This window comes from Ahaetulla prasina, chromosome 2, assembly GCF_028640845.1.
Source record: "Ahaetulla prasina isolate Xishuangbanna chromosome 2, ASM2864084v1, whole genome shotgun sequence".
Lineage (NCBI taxonomy): Eukaryota > Metazoa > Chordata > Lepidosauria > Squamata > Colubridae > Ahaetulla > Ahaetulla prasina.
Genome location: NC_080540.1, coordinates 166485090 through 166497695, shown reverse-complemented (window position 1 = coordinate 166497695; position 12606 = coordinate 166485090). Strand labels below are relative to the sequence as shown.

General features: G+C 41.8%; 1 protein-coding gene across 10 annotated transcripts in view; it reads right to left on the bottom strand.

The window, feature by feature from the left end:
* The window catches only part of R3HDM2 (R3H domain containing 2), a 189469-nt gene that overhangs the window by 42145 nt on the left and 134718 nt on the right, over nt 1-12606 (bottom strand). For all 10 annotated transcript variants that reach the window (XM_058167085.1, XM_058167083.1, XM_058167082.1 and 7 more), the window contains 2 exons: nt 11634-11869; nt 3074-3228 (listed from right to left, as the gene is read on the bottom strand). In XM_058167085.1, the coding sequence (XP_058023068.1) occupies nt 3074-3228; nt 11634-11869 (391 nt within the window). The remainder of the gene's footprint in view (nt 1-3073; nt 3229-11633; nt 11870-12606) is intronic.

Here is a 12606-nt window from a genome sequence, read left to right as displayed (position 1 = left end):
CTTCTGTTTCTCTAATCATAGGTTCCATTCTATATTATAGTTGTGTACAAGACTGTAACATATTAAATATTTATGCATACATCTATTTGCTTGTATCCTGCCTTTATTATTTTTACAAATAACTCAGGATGATGAACATAATAATATTCCTTCTTCCTGTTTTCCCATAACAACTCTGTGAGGTGGGTTGGGCTAAGAGAGAATGAATGACTGGCCCGATCTCGCCCAGCTGGCTTTCATGCCCAACTACAGAACATCATCTGTTTGTTTGTTTTTTGGGGGGGGTTGCTCCGTTTATAAACAGTAGCTTCTCCTGCAAATATTGGTATTGGTGAGTGTGTGTGTGTGTGTGTGTGTGTGTGTGTGTGTGTGTGTGTTTCTCTTTTTCTTTTGGTAGTTCTTTGACTAGTATATACTTTCCTACTTGTTTGTTTGCTTGATTAGGATATTGTTTTCTGCTTCGTCTGGTATTGGCTGCTGGAGAGGATGTGTTCTGGTATTTTGGTTTCCTTATTAGCTTTTTTATTGTCACTTTTATTTAAATGTGGTTTATCTTTATGTGTTTACTGATGGCTGATCTGTCAGAGTGCCAAGCTTCTAGGAATTTGCTAGTGTTGTTTTAGCTTAGCCTAAGGTATTCACAGCTGGTTGAGTCTGTCCATGTGTGGTAAAGAGAAGAGATTTCCATTGTATCTTTTGACTTGTTGGTGTTGGGGTTCATGACCCTGCTAATCTTCTGTCTGTCCAACATAGTGTTGGAGTCCTTATACTCTCTCTACTCCTGTTTTATCTTCTTCAGCTAGTGGGTCGTTTTGTTTGCTTAAAATATTCTGAGGTGCCGGAATTGATTTGTGTGCTCTGATGATATTGTGTGATGTAATAGTGTCTGTTGGTTGTTTCTGAGACGTTTTGGATGTATGGAAGTATTATCCTTTTCATAAAGTCAGAGTTCCAGAAAACCCTTCTTGCAGAAAAGACTCCGAAGCAAAACACATAGACTGCCAAAGCTGACACATAGCTTGTGCTGATTGTGCTGTAGTGGACTGAGTGGTCACTTTAGTTGCACGGATTCTTTTGCTAGTTGTGGGTCTTTGGATGGAAAGAGTGCTATGACATCAAATGAAACAATGATCTCATTTTCTTCTTTTATTAGGTCTTTGCTTTTCTGCAGGTATTATAGTGGGAAGATAGAATAGCTCTGAGAGATATACACGCTTCTTTGTAAGTTTTTAGCTGTATTGTATGTTGGAGTCCCTGGTAGCGACACAACTGGATGAAGATTTTATATCGGGACTTGGGGCTTCCACAGAAGTTTGGGAGGATGGGTTCACTATTTTTCATCTGACCTTACTTGGTTGGGTCATTAAGGGTTCTCTTGTTCAGGTTGCCTAGTTTCTGCACTGGGTTGGTGTTTACTGGGATGCAATAGAAGTCAAGTGGCAAAGGTCAAAGACAGAACCAGAATCCTAACAGTATCTGATGTACGCTTCTTTCTTGAGTAGAAGCACTCAAGGCTGTGACTCCTAAGATGGAAGAACAGCTCGAATAGATCCCAGGAGCAACATCAGAGCTAATAAATTTGTACTTGGCCTTAGTTAGTGGCCTTCAAACCTTGGATAGCTGAGGTCTGCTCTGTCTCCCATGCCACAGCTGAAGATACACAGTCCATTAAAAGGAAAAGAAGAAAAAAAAAACAGAGGAAGAAGGGGGTGCCTAGAAGGGAGAAAACCATTTTCATATTTTTTTCTTATAAAATATAGTATCTGTCTGGCCAGCTCAAACTGACAAGACTGGCACCCTTCAGGTTCCACCAATTAAACAATGCCATCTTTTGGGATCACAGAAACACACAACTGTTCTCTGCTTTTTTTCTTTTTTTTCTTTTCTTTCTTTCTTTCTTTCTTTTTTTTTGGTATTGGTTTTATGTTTTTCCATTGTTCCTTATTTTTAGATGTTTTGAACTGCCCAGAATCGCTGGGAGTCAGGTGGCTTATGCATTTTAATCAGCACCTTCATCTGGACTAAACTAGTAAGTATATACCGAAGTCCTGCAAGCCATACATATCCTACAATGAGTCATGCATTCTTTCTGCGCAGCAAAATAAACTCAGCAGGGCGAGGTATCAGGGCAGGAGTCGTCCATGACAGCATGACTTGACAATCCTCCTCTTGATTAGTTTGAAGCTGAAGAGGTTTGGATGCACTTATCAGCACCTATTTAGAGCAGCTGTGCTTTTTCTTGAGCATGCATGAGGCTACATGACTTCAAGAAATGTAAGTGGCATCAACAAGATGCAACCAAGGAGCAAGGATGAGCACGCTCCTTATCTCAAACCATTATTTTCTACCATGCAAGCACAGGAAAGGAAGGGCTGGCAGGTGCAGCCTGATCTGAAGTACCCTTTTCGCTTCAGACCTTCTATCCAGCACATCCCTAATGAAGAATCTAAAGAATTAATGTGCCCGTTCTTCGCATTTCTATTGATGCATCCTGAAAATTTCCTTGAGGGGGCAAGTTCTCTACTGCATTTCACTACATCAGGGGTGTCAAACTCTCGTCTTCACGTTGTCGTCATGTGACGTGTCATAACTTTCCTCCCCCTGCGTTAAAATGGGGGTGGGCTTGGCCAGCGCGGGCTGCATCCGGCCTGCAGGCCGCGAGTTTCACACCCCTGCACTACATCTTGCCGGATCCAATTGAAAAATAGCAGCAAAAAACGAAAACCAAAACAGAACACTGTTTGAAAAGGAAGATAAAATATAGAATGTGTGCACCTCTACTCTGTCCCTACCAAATACAGACGCTAGAGCGCTAAGCCTTATTTAGAAAAAAAAAATCTCCTAACTCGAATGTTTGAGGGTCACCTCAAAATATACCTGACAGGAAGCCAGGCGCGTCCCAATTTTGTGCTGCAATCAAAGTAGAAGGCGAACCGTCTAAAGGGGACGACGCACAAGGTCATAAACATTATTCAAGCTTCGTATAAACATCTGTGAGTTGGCCACCACTTCCTTAGTAAGGAGCCACAAGGAAGAGCTCGCCACTCGACGGTAACATTGAATAATGACTCACCTGTGATATGATGTGATTAGTCATTGCTGGCTGTTGCTGCGGTGTGGGTGGAAGCGGCTGCTGCTGCAGTTGCTGAGCGGCACACGGCAAGAGGCTTCGGCCAGGCTGCGCAGAGGAGACTTGACTGCAGGCTTCAGGAGTACTCAAAGAGAGACCTTGGTTTAAAAAAACAAAACAAAATGGAGTGGGTAGGTGTGAGCAAAGAATCTGCTTTTTTTCCCTGAAAGAAGTGGTGCCAGGGGTTAATAGCACCTAGAAAAAACACAGAAGGATTCCAAATCCTAGACTGTATGCAGAAATGTGTCCTTCTTGGTGCTCTCTGAACTTGCTTGTTTTGTTGCAGATATTTCATTACCCAAACTAGGTAACATCATCAGTGTTGGTATCTCTAGCAGAGCACCAAGGACTCCTCATTTCAACCCTGAGCTACAAATATTCTCCTTTATTAGTAGAAATGTGTCTGAACATACCCCATTACTACTCAAACCTTCCTGTGATTAATTTACCAGGTCCAGGTCTGAGCTGAGATATTCCTATGGATTGATGGTTAGCCCTTTAGCTTCATTGAAACATTCATGATCAGTTCAGGTTTCAATAGATTCTTCTGAGCATCTCTGAAGAGTCTAAAAAAATAGCTCCATAGCAAATTTATGATAGAAAAAGAAAAACTGGGCAATCTTCCATCACTGAATCATCTCTTTAGGGTGTACCAGAAAAGATCTGATCATGAAACAGCCTCTTGTAAAGTTGAAATACTTCTGATCTTTTGATCCATTGACCATAATAAATTTTATTACCACTAGGATAGAATGGGATGTTCCAAGGACAGAATGTCTTAACCTTGAAATGATTAAAAATAACATCCTGCATAATCCTATCTCACACTGAAAAGACTACTGCGAATGACATCCAACCAACAAATCATATTTTGCATTACAGTAATACAACAAAGCAAAGCTGAATGAGGACCACATTTCTAGCTTCCTCAGAAATCTTTCAAAATATTTGGGGTTTTCTTTGAGCTTCTCTCCCTCCCTCTCCCTCTCTCTCTCCCTCTCCCTCCCTCCCTCACATCCCTCTCTACTATATTTAAAACCTGTTCTCTTGGTAACAATAAATATCTTTACTTCAAAAGTAGAGATTTCCTCTTAAGAAGAAATGGCTTCCAAATAAATGTACATTTTCAGTTTAAAAGCTGGGGGAAATTTAAGTCTCTTAGAACTTTGATTCTGCCTGCAACCAAGATATGGTGCCATCCCACATGTGGTTAGTAACCATCCTTGACAGCGTACGAGACAGCCCAAATCTACACAGTAGGCCTCAAGAATAAAGTTGGATTCCAAATCTTATACAATCAAATCAAATATTTGCCCGAGGGAGGTGGGGGAAAAAACCGGGATCTGATTATTTTATCATCCTATTCTATATTCCTTCCTCTGGGTTAACTCTAAGATGAATCCTTTTTTTTAATCTCTGGCAAACTTAATATTCTAAACAAACTGTCCTCCGTTCAAAAACCCCTCTTTCTTTTCCCTGTACAGGGAAGGCTTTCAAAGTTCCGTTTCTGACTGTAACGGTATGACCATAATTATAGTGGCATTTGAGCAACAGCAGGCTCTGACTACTTTTTACTCCCACAGGCATTCTTGCAAGGGACAGAATTATCATCACCACTTCCCCTGATGAATGCAAAGGACTCAGGAAATATATTACAATTTATTTACTTTTAGTGAAGAGCCAACAACCAACACCACGCAGATTTCAATCCACCGTACTCTGGACCTTCCTTTCGATAACAGCACTAGCACTTAGACTTATATACCGCTTCACAGTGCTTTACAGCCCTTTACTCTAAGCGGTTTAAAGAGTCATTTTACTGACTTCAGAACAGTGGAAGGCTGAGTCAACCTTGAGCCGGTCAGGATCAAACTGCTGAACTGCTGGCAGCCGGCAGTCAGCAAAAGTAGCCTGCGGTACTGCATTCTAACCACTGCATCACCGCGGCTTTGCTTTGATTGATATGGTATATGATATGATATGGTATGATTGTTGTGACCCAGGCCCAAGTAGGTAGTAGGAAACTCAGTCAGTGAAGAAAAAAAAAACTTAATTAAGCCTTACAGAAGGGGCCAATCATCTCTTGGCCCTACTCCCGAGTCGTCCTCTTTGCTTGAGCTGCTCTTGCCTTCTGGCAGCTCTTCTCATGCATGCATTAAGAACAGGCTCCTCCTGTTCCTCTGCCTCACTACTATCAGTCTCTGGAAGCTCTGGAGTCCGTACCTCACTCCCCGTGGTGCCTTTTATATATGGGAGGAGGGCTGTGCCATTTTCTTTCTACGGAGCCAAGACACTCATCTCCAGAACAAAACGCTTAGCTGACGAACAAAACCTAAAAACCGAACTACACACTCTCACTAACGTACTAACATCCAATGGATTCCAGAGAAATAAGATTACCAAACTAATCCAAAAAGAACCCCCCACTAAAATCCAAGACAGAGAACAAGAAAATGGCACAGCCCTCCTCCCATATATAAAAGACACCACAGACAGAATCAGCAAGATCCTCCACAAACACAACATCAAGACAGCATTCTGCACAAACCGAAAAATATCCACCATCCTAGGAAACCCCAAAGACAAAATTGAGTTAGAAAATCAAGGAGTATATGAAATCCCATGTACCGCCTGCCCCACCACATACATTGGACAAACCAACAGAAGAATAAGTGCACGCACTGAAGAACACAAGAACTCAGTCAAAAAAGAGGAACCAACTTCTTCCCTGGTCCAACACCTTAAACCCTCAGGACACGATATTGACTTTAAAAAGACCAGAACTATCGCCAAAACTGAACACTTTAACAATAGAATAATCAGAGAAGCCATCGAGATAGAAAAACGCCCACACAGCATGAACAACGAGATGATACCTCCTGCCTACCAGCCATTTGGAAACCCGCCCTTATTGACAAACGAGTCCCTAACACAAGGAATGACACCAGACCCACACTCACGAGGTCCACACAGGATGTCACCACCACACATCCACCCAGAAAGCAAACCCAAACCCACACTGATCATGAAGCACGACCAAGGACCAGAAGCCAGACCACAGCTGCAACATTAGCCATTTCAAACCCCTCCAATCCATACATGCAGCAGACTGACACCCACTATGAAGATGTAGCACAACCATGAACACGAAGCCAAACAACAGCAATGCAGCTCACCAGCTCAAATCCCCCTGCAACTCAGACTAATCTGAGCACAACCAAGCCCCCACCCAAACAGGACACACCCCCATCCAATCAGAGCACAAAAAAACCCCATCCAATCAGAGCACAGCCAAGCTCCCACCCAATCAGTTCAAACCCCCACTAGCAGTTAAAAAGGAAGAAACAGCTGCAATCACACATTGCTCCCAGAAACACGAAGCTGAAGCCTGAAGATGACGAATGAGACTTCGTCGAAACGTCGCCAAGACACTTCCAATTTTACGCGGGAAAAAACCCGAATAACCAAAGACCTACATACAAACACCCGCGAAAACCTCAGAAAATATATATATATACATATGAATGAATGAGACATTTAATACGATATATGATATATAATTGCTCTGCTTTGTTATAGCCCTGAATGGTACACACATTAGGAATTCACTTGTACAAGCTGACTGCTCTAGGGCCCAAGCATAACTCCACTCCTTTGATTTTCCCCAGAAAGTCACTGTATAATTAAAGGGGTGATGCACATGTGATAGAGAATATATCTTTTTCCTAGGTGTTCCTGAGACTCATAGACCACTCTATAGGACACTTGTGGTACATATCCTTATGATATTTGTGCATTGTGATTTAAACTGCACATGCAACAAATAGTCCAAAATAACTATATGAAGCTGCTTTAGCCTCCCCATTTATTATATGTCATATTTAGTTAACTATTCCGGTTAACCACCAAAAGACACAAAATGATGCTGTTATTACCTATTATAAAACGATTCAGCATGTTCTTACCAATAAATTGCTTTCTTTCACCCTAAGTGGTCCCTATTCTTCTCATGTATGACATAATGCAATTGGGGAAAAAACAACAACCAGAAAACAAGGTTAAAATAAAATAAATTGAAAATGGTAAAGTAACTTGACATTTTGCTTTATATTTTATCCATATTGCTAGTATTTGGATCTTGGATACCTGTCTGCCTCTTGCTATTAGAGAAGATTCCATATCAATGATAAAATAAAAACGTCAAACTAAAAGCCCCTTCCAAAGCCTGTGTTGTATTTGCTGAAAATAAGTGGTCTTAAGGAATGGTTGCTATGCAAAAAGAAAATTATAACTAAGTAGACTTCTGTTGTAGGAAAATTCAACCAAACCCACCATCTAGTCTTCTTTAAAAACATATGAAGGATTCACCTGACATAAGACTCTGGTTAAAAATATTTATGTTTGAAAGACAGAGAGAAAGAGAACCAAGCTTTGCTCGTTGGCTTAAGAAAACCATAGGCTTGCATGTAGATATGCCATTAACATTTGTACAAGAATCTACATGATTCTTCTTCTGTAAGTTTCTCAGGGGTTGCTCCTAAGGAAGGAAGCATTTTTCATATATTTGCATACCCAACATCAAGAATCTGAATAATCAACAGTTTCTGCACCGAGGAGGGGTGGCTGGACAATAACATAAATACCGTAGTTCTTTCCAGTTCTGTGACTGAAGGAAACATGATCCCCTTGATTATCAATCCCAGGAAGCTTACAGATGAAATGTGTTTTATCTACATCCTACTGACTGGTGGGAACTGTACTCCAAAACATCTGATGTTTACTGGTTGAGAAGTACCAGAGGGGCCAGGAGAAAGAATCGGTAGCAGGGAAGAGGTTATGTAGTAGTAATACCCAATAAGGGAAATGCTGGCAACGAAGAGGCTTAAAGAAAGGGGGACATAATCAGAAACAGGACTAGAATTACAACCTCCTGAAACCCCGCTGGGTCTGAAATGCCAACCCAGACACAGAAATTTCCTTTTTGTTCTAATTATGCATTCTACGGTGGGGAGTAGGTAGCACCACCCAAATTGTATTCTGTATCACTCAGGTCTGTTGTCGATTATGCTACTACTCCAAAATAAGCCCAGCATTAAGGGAAATCCAAGCTGTGTGATCAAAATACGGCACATCCAATACATTTAATTATACATCTCTTTGATAATACTTTACAAAATAGTACTTTTGTGAGGGCAGAAATAACTACTTGCTTAAAGCCACCCCATGAATTTGCATTCGAGACTTCCTATCCCACAGCTCCTGCCTTCGGTCACATTTCCACACAAGTTCTTAGTGTTCTTAAAAACTTTTCATTACGTAATATATTCATGTACTAGCTGCCATGCAGCCTCCTCCACCACTCTCTCTTCACTGGGAATAATGTGACAAAGAATAATGGAAGGAGGAAAGGGATGAAACTTAAGTTATTTGTGCGATAATGATGGCCGATCAATTAAAAGTAACCAATGGAGATACAACTAATGGACCAACATAGAAAGGAGCAGCATTTATTGTGCATTTTTATTACAGTTCTTGTACAAATGAGATAAAAGAAATAAAAAATCTGAGAATATGAATCACTAAATCACCCAGCAACACAGTCTATTCTTGGTGCTTTAGTTGTGAACCACACTGATTATTGCGTGCCTGCCTTGATGCTTTCGTCTGTGATTTAAAAAACTATGTGCACAGCTTAAAAATGGGTGTCAACTAGCTAGATGCCAAAGACAAAATAAAAATGTCAACATCCTTTGATGCAAAGACCAACTTTTCATGGATCTGCACAACCAGATGGGTGACAGGATTTATCTCCAACGCCATGCTGACTATGAAGGCAGGGGATCATGTTCGTAAACAACCAAAGGGAAAACGTGGCAAAAGAAATAAACAAAGGCATATCAGTGCCTGCCCTTGAAGTAAACAGGGTGAGTAGATGGATGGTTACATGTGAGTCATCCCAAGTACTGTAGGAAGCAACAGTGAGAGAGGAGACACAATGTTACTTTGTGCCACCCTCTCTATTGACACATCCCTATTTCTGAAGGTAAGAGGATGCATTAGTACATCTGTAAATGCATCATCCATCCCACATATTAAGTATGCTACATAATACTGCAGAGTGAAGGAAGAGAATCTTGGAAGCGCATGTCCTTTCACCTGGATGGGAAAGAAAGAACAGTATGCTGACTTACCCATACAAATAGCAAGTACCAACACAGATGCTGATGACTGTTAAATAGGATTAAAGGAACTTCTCCACGGACCACTTCTCCTTCAGAAGTGTATTTAACGTTACCAACGTTTCCCAACCAGCTACCTGGTTCATGTTTCAGATTACAGGCTGATCATCCCTATAGCTGACATGCTAGGTAGGTGAAATCACATTTCCTAGCCTTGTTTACCCGATGTAAGAGATGTAAAGTGCATCTTTCCCAACGATTTTTCAAGAGCCACCATCATTTTGGGTTGCATATATGAAAGCTCATCAGTTTTTCTTACGATCGGTTTCTAGCTGGGAGTGTCTATGGAGATTCTCAATCATCCATGTTATGGTGGTCCCAAAGGTGCTTTTTCAAGAGGCAACTGGACTTTCTAGTTTTTCAGAAAGTCCAGTTGCCTCTTGAAAAAGCACCACAATTTTTACTGAATTACCTGCCAATTAGATAAAGAAGTCTCAGAATGAAATTACAGAATTCTGAAGGCTGAATTTTTTTATCCAAGACTATTAGACAAGGCTTATTTCTGCACACCATTCTCAGTGATGGTGATCATGTAACAGGACTTTGTGGTGTCAGCAGCCATCAACATTGAAACCTGTACCAGATTGGTATGGTATGACCTATAAACAGCTCAAGGGGAAAAGGGAAGACTGAGCATTATCACTGCGGGTTGCTTTTCAATGTGAACATTCTTTAAAGCTGACACAACACTAACAAGGGGCTTCATGAAATCCAACAAAGTAGGGCTCAGAAATAAAATTTCACCGTGTTTAAAACAGTTCTAACTAAATTAAAAAGACAGAAGGTATTTTGTCAAGATGGCCAGAGTTGTAGATAAGATCTAGACCCAGGCTGCACTTACCAAGCAGGGATTGACTTTTTCTCAGCATCTTGATCATCTCTGGAATGGGACAAAACCAGAGGTAGTATTCAGCTGGTCCAGACCAGTTCGCCCAAACTGGTAGCAGAAATCACTGATGGGCCCGTCCACCCGCTCCAGCTCTACGCCATCCTATTTAGGCACGTTTTTGAGGCCGGGCGCATGCGTGGACGTGCACGCACACATTTGCGAACCAGTAGGGAAAGTAAGTGAATACCACCCCTAGACAAAATCCTTGATTTACCAGCTTGTTTCCTGTTGCTGGATCTGTTTCTCAAAACCGACACAACTGCTGTCTAGCGCAAATGTTTCAGGGTGGGTTTCTAGCTGGGAGTGTCTATGGAGATTCTCAATCATCCATGTTATGGTGGTCCCAAAGGTGCTTTTTCAAGAGGCAACTGGACTTTCTAGTTTTTCAGAAAGTCCAGTTGCCTCTTGAAAAAGCACCACAATTTTTACTGAATTACCTGCCAATTAGATAAAGAAGTCTCAGAATGAAATTACAGAATTCTGAAGGCTGAATTTTTTTATCCAAGACTATTAGACAAGGCTTATTTCTGCACACCATTCTCAGTGATGGTGATCATGTAACAGGACTTTGTGGTGTCAGCAGCCATCAACATTGAAACCTGTACCAGATTGGTATGGTATGACCTATAAACAGCTCAAGGGGAAAAGGGAAGACTGAGCATTATCACTGCGGGTTGCTTTTCAATGTGAACATTCTTTAAAGCTGACACAACACTAACAAGGGGCTTCATGAAATCCAACAAAGTAGGGCTCAGAAATAAAATTTCACCGTGTTTAAAACAGTTCTAACTAAATTAAAAAGTCAGAAGGTATTTTGTCAAGATGGCCAGAGTTGTAGATAAGATCTAGACCCAGGCTGCACTTACCAAGCAGGGATTGACTTTTTCTCAGCATCTTGATCATCTCTGGAATGGGACAAAACCAGAGGTAGTATTCAGCTGGTTCAGACCAGTTCGCCCAAACTGGTAGCAGAAATCACTGATGGGCCCGTCCACCCGCTCCAGCTCTACGCCATCCTACTTAGGCACGTTTTTGAGGCCGGGTGCATGCGTGGACGTGCACGCACACATTTGCGAACCAGTAGGGAAAGTAAGTGAATACCACCCCTAGACAAAATCCTTGATTTACCAGCTTGTTTCCTGTTGCTGGATCTGTTTCTCAAAACCGACACAACTGCTGTCTAGCGCAAATGTTTCAGGGTGGGTTTCTAGCTGCATCCTTTTGATTTCTATAGTGTTAAGCAATGCCAATGCATAAGATGTGGCTGGGACCCACTGGAAGGGAGACCGAGAGGATTACTCCCAAGCTATATTCAACATGAACTTAGAATTTCTTATTTTACCTGAAGAAGGGCAAATGAAGAAGGAAGAGATACCTGGCCTGGCAGTCCTGTTGGCACCATTCCCTTTGCCAATGCCACCAATGCTGTCTCCTCGAGTCAAGATGGAAATGCCACTGAAGCTGCTGGCTTTGGTGACTGGAGGGCGCAGATTACGCGTCGAGCCATCGGAGTCGGTGCTACTCCACGGCCGGGGCTCCAGGGATTTCATATCACTTTCCGTGCTGCTCTGGTGGCTGCCTGAAGCCCGGCTGAGCCCATCTCGGTTACCCCTGTATCAGGGATGGCAACGGTTAAAGTCATTGTGGACCAGAAAAGGCACAGTATGTCTAAACATTCAAAATGCCAATATTTTGATACTGGAACAGCAGACAAATGAGCACAGGTAGCTTACACTGAAAAGGGCCAGCTCAAAGCTACTGGCTTTCAAACAGACTAACGTGTAGGCAGATGGACCTTACAGGCTGCCCCTGGAGAAATAGGCAGAATGGTCAGCATCACAATATTTGGTGACAATCTAAGTCAAAACTGCCCTGCAGATGCACTCATAACAAGTGCTCTAACCAAAAATGCAGGATGAGTTCAAGCATGCCCGTGCCCTGCCATCGGAATTTGGATATTGCTCCTAACTCAGGTAGCAGGTATTTCCAGCAGTCCGTTTCATTTAAGCAGCATTAACTATTTGGTGGGTAAACTGCAGCAGGGGTGTCACAAAACTTTTTGTGCTAGATAGAGATTGGAATGTTTCCTCACGTAGCACAGACCTGTAACTGCTCCTAACAAACACTGTCAAAATACCTCAGGGCTCAAAACACAGAATCTGCACTGCATTACTAAACAAGAGCAAACTGGTGAGAATTGGGAGCATAGCTAGAAGAAAAGTGTGAAAATGCTGGCAGTCTAGTTCGTATGTGCGAAGGAACAAATGAAAAACAAGATTGTTCTTAAATTTCAGGACAGAATTAGACAGGTTAATAGAAGGCCGTTTATTAAAATTACAGGGAGTTAT